Source organism: Cupressus sempervirens, chromosome 10 (genome assembly GCF_028749045.1).
Source record: "Cupressus sempervirens isolate cs-2001-9-10 chromosome 10, ASM2874904v1, whole genome shotgun sequence".
NCBI lineage: Eukaryota > Viridiplantae > Streptophyta > Pinopsida > Cupressales > Cupressaceae > Cupressus > Cupressus sempervirens.
In genome coordinates this window covers 359025512-359045273 of record NC_143127.1, presented here as the reverse complement: position 1 = coordinate 359045273, position 19762 = coordinate 359025512, and the positions used below count along the sequence as shown (strand labels likewise).

The 19762-nt window shown below is 37.1% G+C and overlaps 1 protein-coding gene across 2 annotated transcripts in view; it reads left to right on the top strand.

The window, feature by feature from the left end:
* Window positions 1-19762, top strand: part of LOC149534118 (uncharacterized) — a 143008-nt gene that overhangs the window by 98206 nt on the left and 25040 nt on the right. For both annotated transcript variants that reach the window (XM_089804082.1, XM_089804083.1), the window contains exons 5-7: window positions 1155-1244; window positions 1473-1694; window positions 1833-1925. In XM_089804082.1, coding sequence (XP_089660208.1) covers window positions 1155-1244; window positions 1473-1694; window positions 1833-1925 — 405 coding nt within the window. The remainder of the gene's footprint in view (window positions 1-1154; window positions 1245-1472; window positions 1695-1832; window positions 1926-19762) is intronic.

The following is a 19762-nucleotide window of genomic DNA, read 5'->3' as shown; positions in this document are numbered from 1 at the left end:
TTTGAATTCCATGTTGCCCATTTATTAATAACCTAATTTTCTGTTGTGTTGTAAATGCTACGATTGCATATACAAGTTTTATAAGATTTTTTTTCAAACAATTTTAGTTTTATTCTAGTTGTTTCACAGTTTCATTGTCTCTCTTGTTTAGTGCTGTTTCTCTTTGTTTGCTTCTTGCTCTGTTGGTTTTCTTTTTCTCGGACACCATTTGGTGGTCCTGCTGCCTTTTGGCCTCTGTTTGTACTTTCAGTCCCTTAGGCCTGTTTGTGGTCTCTTGTTGGACATCAATAATTTATCTTATCTTATCTTATCTAACTTGGAAAGCAATGCACAACATTCACTTTTGCAATATAAGCCCATTTTCTATCACAACAACTAAATAACTAGGCTTCTTTTCAGCCTCCAATTTTTTTTGCCATATTTGTTTCTATTGCATTTATCTATCAGTTTTGGAAAAAACCCATTTCGGTCAGACTCTTGGGAGTTTCCTGTTTGTTTATTTAAAATAAAGAAGAGAACAACTGGCCAATGTGCACTCAATAATTTTAAAGGGAAAAATAGGAAAGAAAATATATAGCTAAATCTAGATTATGGAAATGGACAAGAAAAATTGTATCCCTAAGCCAGAGTCTTTTATAAAGGAAGAAACAAAAGACAAGTAACTCCTAATTGTTAGGTGTGGCAGCTTGTCCTTCAAATCTTGAAGGGTTTTCTTTGGGATCTACTTATTGTCATTGATGCAACTGCTATCATGTTTGGCATGGAATAACGCGAGTATAACAAGTTGGATGTAATTTACTAAATTAGCATATGTTCTTATTAAAATTTTAATCCATAATGAACAAAAGGTAGTTGTCATTGTCTTGTATACGATTTAATCATTTTTATACAGGTTTTTATATACTGGTAATTTTATTTTTATTTTCATGTTTTGGAAATTTTGGAGCTGTCATTTCTATTGAATTACATAGGAAAACATGCATTTGATAGTAATATGTGTGTTGCTAGTTTTCAAAAATTCTATATTTCAAACAATGATCATGGGAACTTTTCTTTTAAAATATTTTGCATTATCTCTATCATGGGTGGCTTTATGGTGCCCTTTCCAAAAATATATGACAATGTCGTGACAACAGTATCTTGTGAATATGCAGTTTGAATACAGGGTGAATATGTTCCGGTATGAGGATAATGCTTTGTCAAAGCTTGAGGCTCGACGACGTGCTCGAAAGCACTGGGATAAAGTATGGATAACTTTCTTTTGTCATGCTTGTTCTTCATTTCTGTTGAACTTGTTTGGAGCTACTATGCCTAACTGAAGATGGTTGCAGGCATTGAGTTCTTTTTATTTTCTGTACATCAAAAAGATTTTGTACGTTAGGCTTTGAGATTATATTTACATTCTACGGAAAAAGAAAAAGATTCTTATCTTATGTGGACTATCTGACTGCTACATCTCTTTCAATTTGAAGCTGAGAAAGTATGTTATGTATACATGGGGTCGGAATATTTCAGATACATCACCTCGAGGGACAAATAAATCAAATTATGTTGAAAGGAGAACCAAAGGTATTCATCGGCCACTTGAAGTTGGTGAAAGATCCACTTCTTCTGAAATTAGAGCCCAAAATCACCAAATTGGAGATAGAGAGTCTAGTGGTATTGAAAAACATAAAATGTGGCAGCAACTGAAGGTATCATATAATCATAGAAGATTTCGTTTTTGAAATTTGTTTGAAGCTTTATTGAAAAAGCTTCTTAAATTAAAAAAATTATAGAATAAATTTCTCATTCTTTGCCAACTGCTAATTCAATTCTTTTGATTTTCCTAGAATTACCTATGTGGAGGTAGTGGGATGGAGCTCAATAAAGGAAATGCGCAAGATATTGAAGGACGATTGAAAGGGCCATTAAGCATTGAACCAGTAAGTCAAATCATATGAAAAATATTTAGACTAGTTTCTTAATATGTTTTCGTTATATACAGTTTGTTTGGTCGCATGCACTAATATTCTTTTTTCATACTTGGCAAAACAAAGTATTTTATACTCAAGTCATTACAAGTTGGTATAAATTATGATCGTAGAATTGATGTGGTATATGTGAAAAGCTTATAGCACATGGCAGATTCAACAGTTATACTTCTGTGTGTGTTTTTAAGCTGGGTCTTTTTTTGTCTAACAAATGAACTAACTGGGAGGCTATTCTGTCTCATTCCAGCATGAGAAAAACAAATTCAGCTTATTCACAGGATTTTGTTTGCTTTTTCTATTTCCATTGTAATGGCCCCACTCTAGCAGTTAAATTAATTTCTTATAAAGTCATTAAATAAATTAAAAATTAAAAGGTGACTTTATATTTAATTAATTATTGTATTACAAGGGAGAAGCTTCTAGAGTATGTATTAATTATTGGAAAGGGGGAAGCCTCTAGTAATTTAATTTTCTAGAAGCACAATTAATTATTGTATTGCAAGGGAGGAGCTTCTAGAGAGTGCATTAATTATTGGCAGGGGGAAGCTTCTAGCACTTGCAACTAATTAATATTTGGTTTCCTTTTAGAAGGGGGTAGGGAAAGTATAAATAGAGGTGGGAGCCTCATTGTTTAGCATCGGATGATTGTGAATTGCATTTGATAAGAGCTTGGATGTGTGAGTCACATATCTTTCTTGGCATTAGAGGATGTTCATCCTCTCTTGTAACATTCTAAACGTCATTCCCTTGGGTTTGGCCTTTGGAATACATTGCTAGGTACATGATTTTATCATTGTGAGAACTAATATTATTTTAGTAGCGGTTCAGTCTTCAATTTGCATAAATTCCTTCTTGCTCATGTTGTGTGGATTGAAACTTATGCAAAGACATTTAAATCGCTTTTAATAGTTGGTTCAGTTTTTGGGCATTTCCAGGGTGCCTATTACAGTGGTATTAGAGCTATAAGTACTGCCATCCTGTGGAGGTCTTATAGGGAATTTGGAACAATCGGATAGAGGGGAAAATGTTTAACAAAATGTTCAGACGGTTACCAGGTACATTAGAGGAGGGGCAACATATACAATAGGAGCAGAATAGGCAAATGGATATGATATTGCAGCTTATGGCTAGACTGATGGGCATCAATATTGATGATTAATATGTTGCTGCAGTGTAGGAGGTAGTTGATTCCTCAGATGGGATTGAGACACGTATAGAGCCACCTAGCTATGATGTTGGTAATTTGGGTGTTTCAGCAGAGTCAGTAGATGTGGGTTTACGCTCTAGTATTATTCATTTGCAATCTGGCATTGAGTCACGTGTACAGAGTCAAAAGTCCACATATGTAGCTTTGTCAGGGGATGGCGATGCAACAATAGTGGGATTAGGAGAATGTGAGGATGTTGTCATATCAGCAGGCACTTCTGTGTTTGTTGAAACATCCGATGAGGAGACACCTATTGTTGATACAGTTAGCATGAGTGCATTTGGTTCGCTTGTCGTTACATTTTCTTCAATGCATGTTGGTGATGATGGCGATTCCAATCCAATTTATATTATGTGGGTGGATACGAAGAAGAAAAGGTTACAAAGATCTTCTACGGAGTTACCTTCTGGTGACATTCTGACTTCTACATCATTAGCACAAGTTTTGGGTGCTAGGCTGCAGGACATATGGTTGGTCTTGATGATGCTGGTTTGTAGTTGGTTTAATGTCCACAGGGATGTCACATACTACTTCAATCAGGATCTAGGTGGAGGTTAGAGTTCATTGTGTTGTTGGATTGCTTGAGGACAAGCAATTTCAAAGAGGGCTGACTGTAATGTCTCCACTTTTGCAGTTAAATTAATTTTTTATAAAGTCATTAAATAAATTAAAAATTAAAAGGTGACTTTATATTTAATTAATTTAATTAATTATTGTATTACAAGGGAGAAGCTTCTAGAGTATGTATTAATTATTGCAAAGGGGGAAGCCTCTAGTAATTTAATTTTCTAGAAGCACAATTAATTATTGTATTGCAAGGGAGGAGTCTCTAGAGAGTGCATTAATTATTGGAAGGGGGAAGCTTTCAGTAGTTGGTTCAGTTTTTGGGCATTTCTAGGGTGCCCATTACATCTATCGATGGTCATTTTAGTGACTGATTACATTGCCAATTCTTCATGGTTTTACTTTGCCCACCACATATAAATATGACAGAAAATGTCATGGGAATTTTAGAATATAACAATAGCTCAAATGTATCATGTGATGAAGGCAGGGAAATTTTTTCTGCTTTGATATTTGATCCTATGATCTTTGGCCCTGATGTATGTTCTCTTAGAAGTTTTTCTAAATAGTTCTTTATATAAATTCAAATGTTGGCCTATGATATATTTAGAAAATTGTTGAGAATGTCTTGTATCTTTGCCCCAAACATTTCGATTTCGGTCATACATTTAGAGCATGTATGGCAGGGTGGGGGGAGGGGGAAGCACATTTTAAAATCTTAACAAGTTTGCAAAAGCAGGGCAGAGAAGAAGGGTCAGAATGGGCAAATCGTAATCAAGGACTTATGTCCATTATGTAAGTCTTCAGGAAAGCCATTTGGTTGCTTCCTATTATATTACCTTCAAAGGATTTTGTGGATGGAATTTGTTTGAAGGTTTTGGAGCTCTCCTTTCTTAACATGTGCTACCTATTTTACAACTATATGCCAAAAGTATTTATCTTTATAGTTGATAGAACTTTAATTGTAGGTCAATGACCACTGATGTTTTTATTTGGATTTTGTTTTAACTTGTCATATAAGTTTTTATTTATATGTTAGTTATGACAGTGAATTGATTGGGAAACCAGCATAGCTAATTCTTAGGTTGTTCATCAACAAAGAATTCTTACTCTCAGTGTTAGTCTAATTCCATTGATGAATAAAAACAATTTAAAAAAATTAAACAACACAAAATGCCTGAATGGAGATACTTCACTCACTATGCAATCCTTCTCAGGAACAAAAATCATGGCATTAACATTTCATACTATTGTAAACCTCTTTTCCGTGACACTGCTGTGCTGTACAATGCTCAATAGAAGTTAATTGAATGCTTTTTCTTACTTGAGTCGAATTTATTTGTATTCTTGTGGTATGTTGATTTGCATTCTTGTTTAAACTGAAAACAAATAAAAGAACAGCCTCACAAATGAGGGAGAACAAAAAGTTTATTGTAACATCACTTGCTGGGACTGGACTTAATTTATCCTAAATTTCTCAATTAGGGTTTGAATTGGGGTGCCCCTTGATAGGATTAGTCATTATCTTATTAGATTCAAGCCACACTCATATCCAACCTAACTACTATTTCAACTCAACGATGGAAGGTGTGGGTGTTATCCAAGTTGCCTAAAAACCAACAATGGATTCCCTCAAAGTGTACAGGTCCAACTTCGTATCATGAAGGCTTATAGAGTGCTGACCCCTATCCTCTCTTTGGATGAGATCCATTTTATTGGATTTATACGAGCCCCTCCTTGTTAACATCACAAACTTCCCTTCTATTAATCAAATAGAAATAGGATTGGTATATAATTTCTATATGCAATTATTAATGTTTAATTTATATATCTTGAATATATATATTCTTATTTATAAATATATTTATCTAATGATCACCATGATCACTCATTCTGCTCACGTGCCCACAACATGAGCTGAATGACTCTCTAGTTTTCCATCGCCTGCTGCCATTCGTGCTCCCAATGTGTTGCGTCGTTTGCCTCTTGCATTTATGTTGGCTCCTATTTTCATCTTTGTTTTTGCCTCCCATGTTTCTCTTGCAGTTGTTCATGTTTCTTCCCAAAGGCGCTCATCTTCTACTCGTCGAGCTCTTGTCGACTTTTTTTTTTTTGTTTTTGTTTTTCTGAGTGGGATTGTCGTGTATCTCTGCCACAGATTGCACTCCTCCTGTTCGTTTTGCTCCCTTGTCGCTCATGTTTTGCTTGTGGGCTTCTATGTGTGAGTTTCACGTTTCGCTGTCACTGCTGCTCGCCTTCTATTTGTTTGTTGCTACCCTTGGTCAGCTTGCAGGCTCCTATAGCATGGGGTGTTTGGTAGACTGGTGCTCCCTTTACTTTTTGTGGCCTACTTTGCTCGTTGTTTCTCTGTTTCCAGTTGCCAACTCTCAGAGCCTTCTCTTGAAGTTCTTGTTCTTGCGTTGGCTCAAGCATGCAGTGCAGTTGAAATTGTGAGACTTTGTCAGGGAAGGAGGTAAAGTCCTCCTGTGTGCTCTCCTGAGCTTCCTTCTATTGCTGCGGCCCGTGTTTTGGTCTTTATCAGCTTGACGATTCATGCTTGTTATACGCGGGTGTGGAGTGTTGCTTGTCTTTTGCTCACAGTTTGCTCTGATCGTTAACTAGTGGTTCCTTCCATGGGTTCTTCTACTACTCTTGCTCAACCATCAACTCCATTATCCACTCCACTCACCTATCAACGACTCATTGAAAGAGTGGTCAAGCTTGAAACTGAAATTGTTGTGCTGAGAAACAACGTAGACTCACTAACTGGTCTGATAACAAAATACAAATTTGTTGTTGAATCCAATACTATGCAGATTGCAAAAATCTTTACCAAATTCTCCACTACTATTTTTGATACTGTAGACCTCAAAGTGATGGCAAACTCCAGTATTCAATAGGCCTTTGAGATCAAATATATTGTTCACAAGCAAACTGAATTAGACATCAAGCATAAATCTCTCAAAACTGAAACAAAACAACTCCAATCTTGTGCTTCGCTATACAATAGCAGTAACACAACACCTCTTTTGGGCATCAAAGAGATAGTTCATGCCAAGCTTGCAGATGAGAGGGATAGACGGGCTCGTGAGTTCAACCTGTGTGTCTGAGGACTCCCCCTTTCACCTCGGATCCTCTTTCAACTGGTATATCATTTCTCAGTGAGCAGCGTGACATCATAGATATTTCACTAGAGTGTGCCTAGATTGGTCATGACAATAAACTCTATCTCAACTTTCTCTTGCCTATGGATTGTCTTTGTCTTCTTCAAGTGAAGAGAAAACTCTTCTCTCTTCCATCCAAGATCTACCTTGATGAGGACCTCACCAAGTCCTAGGTGGTTGAGTTGAAACACTCGAGAGGTCTAGTTGTTGAGGCTAGGCGCAACAGGAAGTGGGTCGTTATTAGGAACCTTAGGGCTGTTATTCGGGATTCTCATACGGCTGGATGGGAAGCGCGGTTGGCTCCCAAGGCCAAATGATGGTCGAGACGATAGTTGGACATAAGAGGCCTCCTAGTGGCTCCCTGTATGTCAACTGCTAGAACAACAACAGTACCTTATAGTTCTTATTGGGTCTTCTCCGGGATGCTCTTGGTTTCGCTAACATCCTCCTTGTTACGGAAACCCACGAGAGCCCCGCTCATCCTCTTCTGGGCATCTTTGGCTTTCAGTGGTTGTCTATTTTAAGGGATGAGGTTAGGTGTTTTGGTGGGGTTAGGGGGTTTGGTGGGGTTGCCAATTTGGTTAGAGATCACCTTCTCAACACTATTTCCGTGGTTTATTCCGACAACTTTGCCAAGTTTTTGTCTATTCGTATCAGTCTGTCGACGTCACTATATAGGGACATCTACATTGTAGTTTTTTATTTTCCTCTGGCTTCCACTTATTATGTAGTTCAAATCACAGAGGGGGGGATCCTTACGAGGACCTCCTTGAGCACATTTTCACATTTTCGAGCTTGGGCATCATCAAGGAGATTTTAATGCATGGACCAGACACTTTCAGACACTTTCATGATCGTAGGTAAGATCCATTTGCATGACTAAATCCGATGCAGAGACCCTGGGGTTGCAGCGCGTCTTCGAGGACATTCAAGGACCCCTCACTTGTTATGGCTTCCATTTACTACAATTATGCGAGTCCTCGGACTTGTTGATCCTAAACGGACTTTCCTTCTTTCCTAGTTTCGGTCTTTTCACTTGTTGGCCCATTGTGGTGGTGTGAGTGTTGTTGACTATGTTCTTGCTAGTGCTTCCTCCATCTCCTCCATCAATTACTTCACCATTTCCTGCCCCCCCCTTGCCAATCACACCTGTCTTAGCCTCACCCTTCGGGGCCTCTCACCCCCTTTCACCTCTTCCACCCTTGCTTGTGGTGACGCCCCACGCCCCACCAACACCTCCTTTCATTTTAGTAATGGAGATCCCGACCTCTTTAACCACCACCTCAGAGAACTCCTTTAGGATTCCTTTACCGACTCTGGGGATGCTTGCTCCATGTTTGACTCGCTCGCGTCCTCCCTCCTCTCCATTCCCCACCACATCTCCTCCCTTGTTCGTAGCCCCAAGCACTAGAGTACTTGCCCCATAAACTAGTGGTTTGACGAGGACTGCAAGTCTTTTCGCCGCTCGGTTCGCTTGGCTTCTTCACCTTGTCCCCCTCCTTTGCTTAGTTGAGACTTGCTTACCTTCCACTTTTGCCGCCACAAAAAGTGGCGAAAGTTTTGCCTGATGCAGTGTAGATCCCTATATGGCTCTCCTAGTCCTCGAAGCTTTTCTAGCGCACTTTGTTTCCTCGCCACCCTCCCCTGCCCTCCACCTTGGATCACAACTCTCTTGCCTCTCCTATGTCCACCCTCTATGATATCCCTGACTAGCCACCTCTCCACCTCACCCCTTCGCCCTGTTGCCACCTATTCTCTTTCTCTAGCATCAGCAAGACAGTTAGATACATGAATTGTAGCAGGATAGTAGATGAGGAAGAGTTCCAAGTGGAGCTCTTCAAGCTCGGTATTACTCTTACTATTTTGGATTCCTTTTACACAACGCTCTTTAACATAGTGGATTGTATTGGCTTCCTCAACTCTTGGTCACGACATATTATCTACTTGATCCACAAGTCCCAATCGGTCTCAGACCCCAAAAACTACAGGGCTATCATGGTTGGGCACACATTTGCCAAACTATATGCCACCTCGTTGAATACTATCTTATCTAGAGAACTTGATCGGTGACATTGTTAGGCTAGGGGTCAGGCAGGTTTTCGTACAGATCTATGGATCACATTCTGATTCTGCAGGTTATCATTGAGGAGGCGCGACATCACTTGGAAGTCTACTGTTGCTTTGTAGACTTTCTCAAAGCCTTTGATTTTGTTCCTTAGGTGGCTCTCTTTCAGAGGCTTAGGGACACTGGGATTTTTGAGACTCTCTTGATGGCTATTTTGGGCAGGTTCAGGACTCCCCAGGGATGTTTGGATCCTATTCATAGCACCACTGGGGTGAAGCAGGGCTGTCCTCTTTCACCCACCCTTTTTGGTATCTATATTGACGAGCTTGAGGCTTTCCTCTAGGACTTCTCAGTCCTTGGGGATGGCTGCTACTTGCACTAGGTTTTGATCTCCATTTTATTATTAGCTGACGATGTGGTTCTCCTTGCTTTTTCCCTCGAGGGGCTTCAACGGCTTCATGGTGAATTGGCCTCCTTCTATTACTCATGACATCTTGTTGTGAACCTAGGTAAGACCTGGGTTATGGTCTTCAACTTCTTGAAGACCTCACATCTTCATTTCTACTTCTAGGGCATGGAGATCAAGACCACATTCTCATACACTTACTTGGGAGGTACATTCTCTGGACTTGGTTTCAGGTTGAGACCGACCATGCAGCCCCAAGTTAGTAAAGAGCTTAACTCCCTTGCTATGATTGAGAGACAATGTTTCAACCACCACTTTCTGGATACCACGACAAAGTTGTCCCTCCTAGACTCTTTGGTCAAGCTGACCGTCCTCTATGACTCCATTGTGTGGAGGCCCTCTCTCTTGGATTTAGATTGGGCTTCTGTTTAGAGAGTTTAGATCCTTTGCCTTTGGCGCATTATCAGATGTCATTGACTTGCACCACACAGTATTGTTTTGGCCGAGTTTAATTCTCATTTTTGATTTGATTTGGTTTCTTTGTTGGCTTCGGAGGTTTGGTGACTCTTCAAAGGGTCCTCATAGGTATTCCTTTCTGGCCTACTATTCTTCGGAGGCAGTCGTCGGCTTTGGTCATGGTTGTAGAGCTCATTGCTTGCTCGCCCAAGCCTTTGCCATTCTTGACTCGATTGGTATTACGATGGACCGCCTTCCCCCCTTCTAGTTCTCTCTGGATGCCCTCGCTCACCTCCTTCTGCCACAACATTTTTGAATGTGCATGTTAGATTGGACATCTACAGACAATACATCATCACGACTTAGAGCAACCCATTAGGGGGGGGCTCCACCTAAGGATGGCTTTCTATGTCGAGCACTTCATTGATATTTAGAATGGGGTTATTATGCGCCCTTGGTACCTTACTCGTCGTTGGACTCATGACCTTCGCATCTCCTTGGGATCTTTTAGGGTGGGCTCTCATAGGCTTCATATTTAGGCTGACGACTTGCTCGATAGGGAGGATAGGATCTGCTGCCTTTGCCACCTTGGAGAGGTGGAGATTGAGATCCACTTCTTTGTTGCCCCATCAACTATGAGATCAAAGGGAGGTTCCATTGCTTGTTGAGGGAGTGTGGGTCCCAATCATTATTGTTCAGTTACATTGACCAACACAATCTTGCACTTTATCTTTAGGAGACTTTGCAGCTTCGGGATTACACTCTACAACGTCAATTCCCATCGAGACAAACTTCAAATCAGCTCATCACCTCCTTCACAACCGTGTCTCCTGCACGGGGAACAAAGCGGTCTCTCTGCCCTACTTTGAGTCCCGCCAGATCTATGAGGCCTTGCAGAGGACACACTCAGTAGCACCATCCCACTTCTAGTAGATCTCAAAGATGTTGGTCTAGGGCGCCTTCTCACCTTGAACCATACCCTTTAGTTCTCGACTACTTCTCGTTTGTGAGGAGTACTTAGTTTTTCTTTCTTGTTTTAGTGCTTTGTTCTTTTGCTTTAGTGTTATGTCTGTGGATACCATTTGGTGCTTCCCTTGCTGATGTTTTCCCTAATGTACACCCTTGTTGGTCTCTTGTTGGGCATTAATAAATTATCTTATCTTATCTAATATAAATCAGGGTAAATAACAATCTCTGATCCTAATAGAAAGCATATATAATATTCTGCTATATATCATTGATTAATAGATAAATTAAAGCATGTCACTATGCTGTCATATGATACTTGCCAACCATTTCAATAAAATGAATCCTCTTTTAATAGGCACTGTTAGTATGTATTATGGATATCAAATATAAATAATTATTTTCCTGTCCTATTGTGAGTTGAATTAAATGATTGAGAACGTCTTCTTGTATCTTGCTATTAGAAAGGATTGCAACCCTTCATAATAGATGCAACACAACTGTTGTTAACTGATTGTCACTAATCACACTATCTTAAATATAGTAATTATTTTAATATTATTTTCTTTTTATAAAATTCTTCTTCTTATTATTTCATTTAATTATATTATTATTAAATACTATTTTCCAGGGGGGACATAACATTGTTCCCTCCCAGAAATTGCTTGTCCTTAAACAATTATGTCTTTCTCCTTATAATTTGATAGTAACATTTGGTGACTTTAGACGAGTTTTCTCTCATTTTTCAGAGATATGATCTTAGATCATTATATAATGGTGCCATTTGGAGTTGGCCAAAATGTTTTTTGCATGATGGTATTAGATTCATACCTCTCTAGTTATTCTATTATGCTAGATAAACCAAAGTAGAACCGCACATGGGAGAAAAAAATGAAATTGTTGGCTAAAAATTTTGTACGTCACTTACCACAACTTACAAAATTGTGACTTTTGGCAACATTTCATGAGATTTCTCTCGCCTGTCAGCAAAAGGGGAGGTTCCCTTCTTATTGTTTACAGCTTCGGTCGGATTGAATTGATCATAAATTGTGTTAATTATAGTTGTCATGATTACCAGGTTAATCATCATTATCCTTGACTAATAATCATTAGATAGTCACACACACACACACACACACACACACACACACACACACATTTGCCTCATAATAATATCATCTAATGATTATTGTCAGCTAATAATAATTATTGATCAAGAAAATCAAATCCGACTGACTGATATTAGTCCAAGAGAACCAGTCTTACTAAATACCAATTATACGATAAAGCAGATCATGGCTATGAGACTGTGACTATATTATGAATCAGCACCTTTGTATGCTGTGTCTTTTAGATGACTGAGCATGTCCCATGTAGGGGGATGTCCCTACGTGGCTTGGGCCACATAGAGATATGTCCTTAGATGGGACATGCCTCTCCCACATCTATATTTATATGAGAAGGATCTCTGCTGTTTGGAAAATACAGCACACATCAGTACTATTACATCTGCAGCATTCTCTATTTAATTCTACATTTTACATTAAGAGTAAATTCGGAATATGCTTACAGTATTGCAGCCAATGTATATGTCCAATTCTGCAAGAAGAATTTGCAAATTACATAAACAAGAAGATGCAAGTTAGTGAATTAATCACATAAGGGATATACATAAAATAAAAAGGGTATTACTTCTAGTTCTGATCCTATTTTCTTAACATGGTATAAGATCCAAGCTAGAAGTGATACCAAGAACATATACAACCTCAGAAAATCTAAAAACATCATCTAAAGGGATTTGCAATTAATTATCAATCATGGTGAACAGAGTTAAACTTGAAGAGATTTGAGGGTGCTGCAACTTTTGTCTCATGGAAATTCAGATCAATGATGACACTTAGAGAACAAGAATTAGATTCATTTGTGGAAAATATTGTACCTATATCAGATGATAAGACTGAGAAAACTCAATGGAAAACGAATAACAACAAAGCATTGAAGATCCTAGTAGACTTAGTAAAGGACCGCATAGTTCCTATCATATCAAAATTGGACACTGCTCATGCCATGCTTACCTTCTTAGAGAACATGCATGAGATAAACAATGCTAGTTGAGAAAAATGAACAAGGGTGAAACCATTGCATCTTACTTTATACGGAAAACTGAATTGAGGGATCAATTATCTACAATTGGACAAATAATTGATAATAAAGAATTCACAATGTTTTCTCTAAATGGACTCCCCACATTTTGCGAATCGTTCATACAAGGGATAAGTGCCCGATCCAAAAACTTCCGAAGTTTGATCATTTGAAAACTGACTGTATTTAAGAAGAGTTACAATTTATCACTAGAGGAAGCATTATGAATAAATCTAGTGAAGAGATTCAAGTATTAAATACAAATTCTCACAAGAAAGGAAAGAAAAGAAACTTCATTCATTTAAAAGAAAGAAGGATATGTCTAAAGTACAATGCTATTGATGTGATAAGTTTGGACATCTCACGATAAAATGCCCTAAGAGACTCAAGCATAAAGTCTGAATAGCAGAAGTCAAGGATACAAAAAGAATGATATTCTATTCTGCATTATTAAGTGAATTAATGACCAATATAAATACTTGGATAATAGACAATGGAGCATCTTGTCTGGATTCAAAGAACAACTAGATAGTCTTGATGAAAATTCAAATGAAGAAGTCACTATTGGAGATAACTCCACACACCCTGTGAAAGGAATTGAAACCTACACAATCCAATTAAAATCCAAAGTTTCCTTACAACTAACTGAAGTGCTATTTGTACCATGAACAATTGGAGTTGGATTAAAATATGATAATGTTGATATACGTCTATATGGATATTCAAACTCAGATTGGGCCGATAGTGTTATTGATCATAAAAGCACCACAAGGTGGTATTTTAACATAGGTTCTATCATGATATCCTAGTTCAGCAAAAAGCAATCTTAAGTTGCACAGAGTTCTACAGAAGTTGAGTACATTGCAGCATCCATGGGAGCTCGAGAAACAGTATGGTTGAGGAAATTACTTGTAGGATTGTTTGGACAATCCATAGACCATACTATTATGCACTATGATAATTAGAGTTGCATAAAACTCTTAATAAATCCAGTCTTTCATAATAGATCAAAACACGTTGAGATCCCCTTGTTGGTTATTATGGACTGCTGCAAATGTACTAAGCATTACCATTATTTTTGTGTCTCAAATGCATATTGAATGTTATATAAATATGCATAGAAGAGACTGAGACACGTCTCTATGGTAATTTATAAATTAATCATCAATTAGACAATATTAACATTCATATATAACATATATATAACATATATATCATATATATAATAACAATATATAATATAATACATATAATAAATATATGAGGGTTTGTCTAATTGATGATGAATCAATAACCATAGAAGGATTATCTCTAGGTCAGTTCAATCTGTTTGAAGCTACAACATTAACACTCCCTCTTAGCAAGGGAGGATTGTTATAGAACACTTTATTCTCTCAAGCATATAGAGAGATATGATCTCAATATGATATTCTTGGAATGACATATTTAAGGATATCAACATATATCCATCAACTTAGATGTTATCTTTTAATATCATATGAAGTATGCTTCAACAAGGAAAATCAATCATATGATATTCAACATACTTATATTGTCTTGGTGTGCACTATGCATCATGTTCATGATGCCTACCAAAATAATATGTAATATCCTAGAAATGATACATGTCATCTGATCTCCAACACATTTCGGGACAACAACTGAATGTAGTCTATCAGATAACAATCATAATCTCAGCAACTTAATATCCTAGAAGGATATGCGTTATCTAATCTCTGACACACTTCAAGACAGCAACTAAATGTAGTCTATTAAATAATAATCATAATCTCAAGGACATCAACTTAATGTAGTCTCCATTATGACAAGTATCATGATCTTCAACACAATCCCGGACATCAACTAATGTAGTCTTTCATAATACGTTTGTTATCATGTTCATTGACACATTCCAGGACAACAATTTGATGTAGTCTATCATGATAATAGAGCAGGAACACAAGAACAACAGATGTAATATCATGATCTACAACACATTTTGAGACAACAACTTAATGTAGTCTATCATGATGCATTTTTATTGTGATCTCTGACACATTTTGGGACAACTTATTGTAGTCCATCATGACAATAGGTTAAGCCATTGTTAAGATTGCCACCTTACTATAGCGACCTCACAAATACATCAATGAACGATTGTCTCCTTTGACATAATCCACATATGCAAAATAGTAACTCTCATGATATCCACCATGGACCAAGTCAGGGGATGGATACTCCATAGCTCTTCCTATAGGGTGGTACAAGGGTTCTCACCTCAAACTTCTCTCTCATAGAGAAGAATGCATTAGAAGGAATTTAATTTCGAACTTCTCCCTCTTAAATTGTAGACTTTTTCAGCCCAAGGTTGCTTCTGAGGTAATGTCAGATTCCCTTTGAAACTGATATCAACCTTCTGACCTCCTCGTACGAGGTTGTCTTTGATGAAGTGTTAGTCTCCCTTTGAATTTGATATCATCCTTCTAATCTCTTGGCAACAAGTCGTGTCATACTTCCCTAGCTCAACAAGTATCTTGATAGCACAAGGCCTTCTAGCCTACATACATGATCGTTGGAGAATCCATCTCAACATGGTCTACTCTGTCTGAATCAATATGATCAAGATCAGCAAAGATTTGACTGAAGCATATCTTCTATTTGCTCACTCTATTTGTCCAAGGTTGCCTCTAATGAACTGTGATGCTTCCTCTTGATATAGAAGAATACCTAATAATTTCAATCATCAAAGATATAAGCTTCAAGAGGGTTACTTTATCTAAACCCAATCTTCAAATGACTAATGAATTCCAGATCACAACTTTGTATGAGCTATTGTAATAAGATTGAGTGTGCACAATATTTGGTAGCATGTATAAAGTGCCAATCGTTGTGTATCCATTTATAAATAATTCTTCATTTCCCAACTGTCTAACTATTCCTCTAATCGATTCTTCTCCATGATGTTGCTTATTGCTTATTATTCTGGACTTACACCCATTAGAACAATTTTAGTGGTGAATGTCAATTCATTGTTTGACCATTCTTGACTTCACTGTTTTGTAGTTAATTTCTTTGATTGAGTAATCCGTGATTTTCTCCTCTCCAAATGAAAATAGATGAATAATGATACAGCAAATAATATCATTGTAAATCATTGGTAGGTACTGTCGTATATAATGAAGGCACTTTAACTATTGTTGAGTGTAATGAATACCTCATAATTGATATACTTATTTTCAGATTCCAATATTTGCAAGCAACAGTTGCAGCCAACACGACTACAACTAATAATACAATATTGACAATCTCAAAGGGATGAATTTAAGAATCCATGGCACTTCTTGAAAAGATAAAATTCCAAATCAATAATATGAATCAATCACTAGATTATATTCTCAAACTCATTCAGCAAAATAAAATTCTCGCATCCACCTCAAGTTGACAACCTTCATAATTGTAAATGGGTCACTATTACATAGCCTCCAATGTGAATATCAAACTAAGAGGAGGACATCTATTCTCCATGAAAGCTCTATTGATTTTGTTGAAGGATGCAATGCTGGTCCTTCACTAAAACAAATGAGTGACTCGAGGTGGAAAGGAGAATGCGTTGCTAGTGAAGGCTTAATAATTGAAGAATTTTCTGTGTATATTTCCATTTCGAGCAGAGTGAATTTTCTGCAGAAGATATATTTGCTCTTCGTATCTTTACATATCTAGATATTAGGGGTGGGCCACTGGTTTGGTTCATGTCCATTGTACGATATTCATGCATTACGCACTCGAGGTGTCCACGTTGGTGCTTATATGTGCTTGTGTCACTTCTTGGTAATAATGGTCTGAAATCACTATGCCATTACCTCTATTCTTGTTCGTTGGTCTTCCTTAATTTTGTTCCTTCCTTTCTTATTCGACACCTTCTCATTCGTCCACATCACATATGCTTGTACGATGGAGACACATTTAGCCAATCAGAGGTTAAGTATTTTTTCTCCTTCGTGCATGGTGTTTTAGCTCGTTAGCGCACGTGATATATTCTTTTTTTGACTTCTTTTTCACATGGACACCACAACTTATGTATTGTCATAGGATGTATGAAGGGCTGTGACCTACAATCCTCCTTAGTTGTTCTTGTATATCAACCCTTATTGAGCAATGGGTCCAACCTTTCTGCGTGGCGTACAACCTGATTGATATCAATTGTTGAGTTTCAATTTTGGAAATACATCCGAGATTACAATTGCTTGATCAATAGAGTAAAGTACTTCCTCTATCCAGTGTTCATCAGAACATTCATGTGATTTTCTTTTGGTCTCCATAAATTGCAGACGAACCCTCTTCTCCTATCAGACGTAGTTGCTGACTATTCATGTCTAAACCCCTGTTATACTCAGCTACTTTATTATCGTTGACCATAATATCCAGATTATTAATTGAGGGATGGTATAAGTTTGATCATAACTATCTATCATCTGAACCAATATTTGATGAATAGACTATAAATGAACAACACCACATTTGGATATCTCTTCATTAAGAATGCCTCTTTGTTGCAACTTGAAAAATCTCATCAGAATAGTCATGCCCACTAAAAGCTTTGATTACATCCAAGCCATGTCATTCTTTTCCCTTTTGTTATCTTTTATCCCTATTCTTTTGCTGCGTCCATCTTCGTTGGTGATTTTTTTGATTTTATCATTACAAGTAATGTTGGGTGCTTAACCTTATATACAATCCTTTTTCTTTATTTTCTTTGTTCATTGCTGCCTTTTCTTATGTCTATCTTCGTTGGTGATTCCCTATTTTCTGATTGTTGATAATACATCAAACTTTATGCATATTTGATCTTAACCAATTTTACTATTTAATGGCATTTGTGGATCTTTCCAAATGCTAGATTATAGGCCCTTTGAACGCTAGAATTTGGGTTTTAATAATTATTTAATATAAGTCTTCAATGCTATCGGCTCAAGAAATTGTATCACAAATATAACTGCAAGATATAACCAATTTATGAATGCAATTAGTCTTTAGATAATTGTATTATTCATGAATTGCTAGTATATTTTCAATGATCATTCATTCCCTCTCCAAACTGCATCTTTCTCTCTATCGATCCCTTTTTCTGAGCTTCTTGCCCTTTATTAAACAAATCAACATTGTATCTATTCCATCGTGTCTACTTTTATATATCTGCTGGTTGTTTGTTCATAGACATTGACCTGCAATCATCATGCCTCCCTTTTGTCTACCCAACATTAAGGGTAGCACTGTGTAATACTAATATACATCTCTTGTATACATGATATTTCTCTGTTCATTCTACATATTAGTTATCCACTGACTCTATTATGGCTCCAACCACGTGATCGATACCTTTCATGAGCAATAGTCGTATCTAGCATTCATATAATTCATTCGATAAATCTAGTTCGAACATATCAACTTTGTTCTAATTCTCCAAGTGAAATATGAAACCAGCTGAGGTTCCATTGTCTTTCTATTACCATTTCCTCTCTAAATCCATCTATTTGTTCCATATTTAACAGTGTCGTAGATCTAGCTTCAAGCTGCTTAAGCTTTATAGAAGGAACCAGGGTCTGATACCATGTTGGTTTTCATGGATCACTGCAAATGTAGTAAGCACTGCCATTATTTCTGTGTGTTCGAAATGCAGATTGAATGTTATATAAATATGCATAGAAGAGACATGTCTATGGTAATTTATAGACTAATCTTCAATTAGACAATATTAATGTTAATATACAACACACACACACACACACACACACACACACACACACACACACACATACACACACATATGAGGGTTTGTCTAATTGGTGATTAACCAATAACCATAGAAGGATTATCTCTAGGTCAATTCAATCCGACTGAAGCTATAATATTAACATTTCTACCATTATATCATAGATATGGTGGAAAGAAATGCCATACAGCTAAGATATATTAGCACATATGAGAAAACTGCTGATATTCTTACCAAGGCCCTCTCGACATTAAAAGTGGATCATTGTAGAGGTAAACTTGGTATGACTAAAATGTAATTATATTTTCTGTGGTTCAGTCAGTTAAGTTTTCATTTAATTAAAACATATATGTGTATATTCTTTTTATCATGTGAGTTACTACATGATGATGTAGAGACATCATGAAAGGGGACGATCTTTCATTGATGTTTTATGGTGGTTACTATTGTAAGGTGACGATCTTACCAATAGCTCAATTTGCTGTCATGATGGATGTCATTTGATTGATGTCTATGGAGATCATGATAGTACATGTCTCTTATGCAACTTATGAAGTTACATTATTGAGACATGGCATGGTGTATATTATGAAACAAAGTATTGGAGACACCATGTGCAAATATTTTCTTGTTAGGCATCATGAGACTTGATGCCAGTGCACATGCCAAAGAAGATATATGGTGAATATCTAATGGATGATATTCATAATTGTATGCACATATATGTGTATATTCTTTTTATCATGTGAGTTACTAGATGATTATGTAGAGACATCATGAAAGGGGACAATCTTTCGTTGATGTTTTATGGTGGTTACTATTGTAAGGTGGTGATCTTACCAATAGTTAAACCTGCTATCATGATGGATTTCATTTCGTTGATGTGTATGGAGGTCATGATAGTATTGGAGATACCATGTGCAGATATTTTCTTGTTAGGCATCATGAGACTTGATGCTAGTGCACATGCCAAAGAAAATATTATGTTGAATATCTAATGGTTGATATTCATAATTGTACCATACTTTTGATGATACTGTAAGGTAACA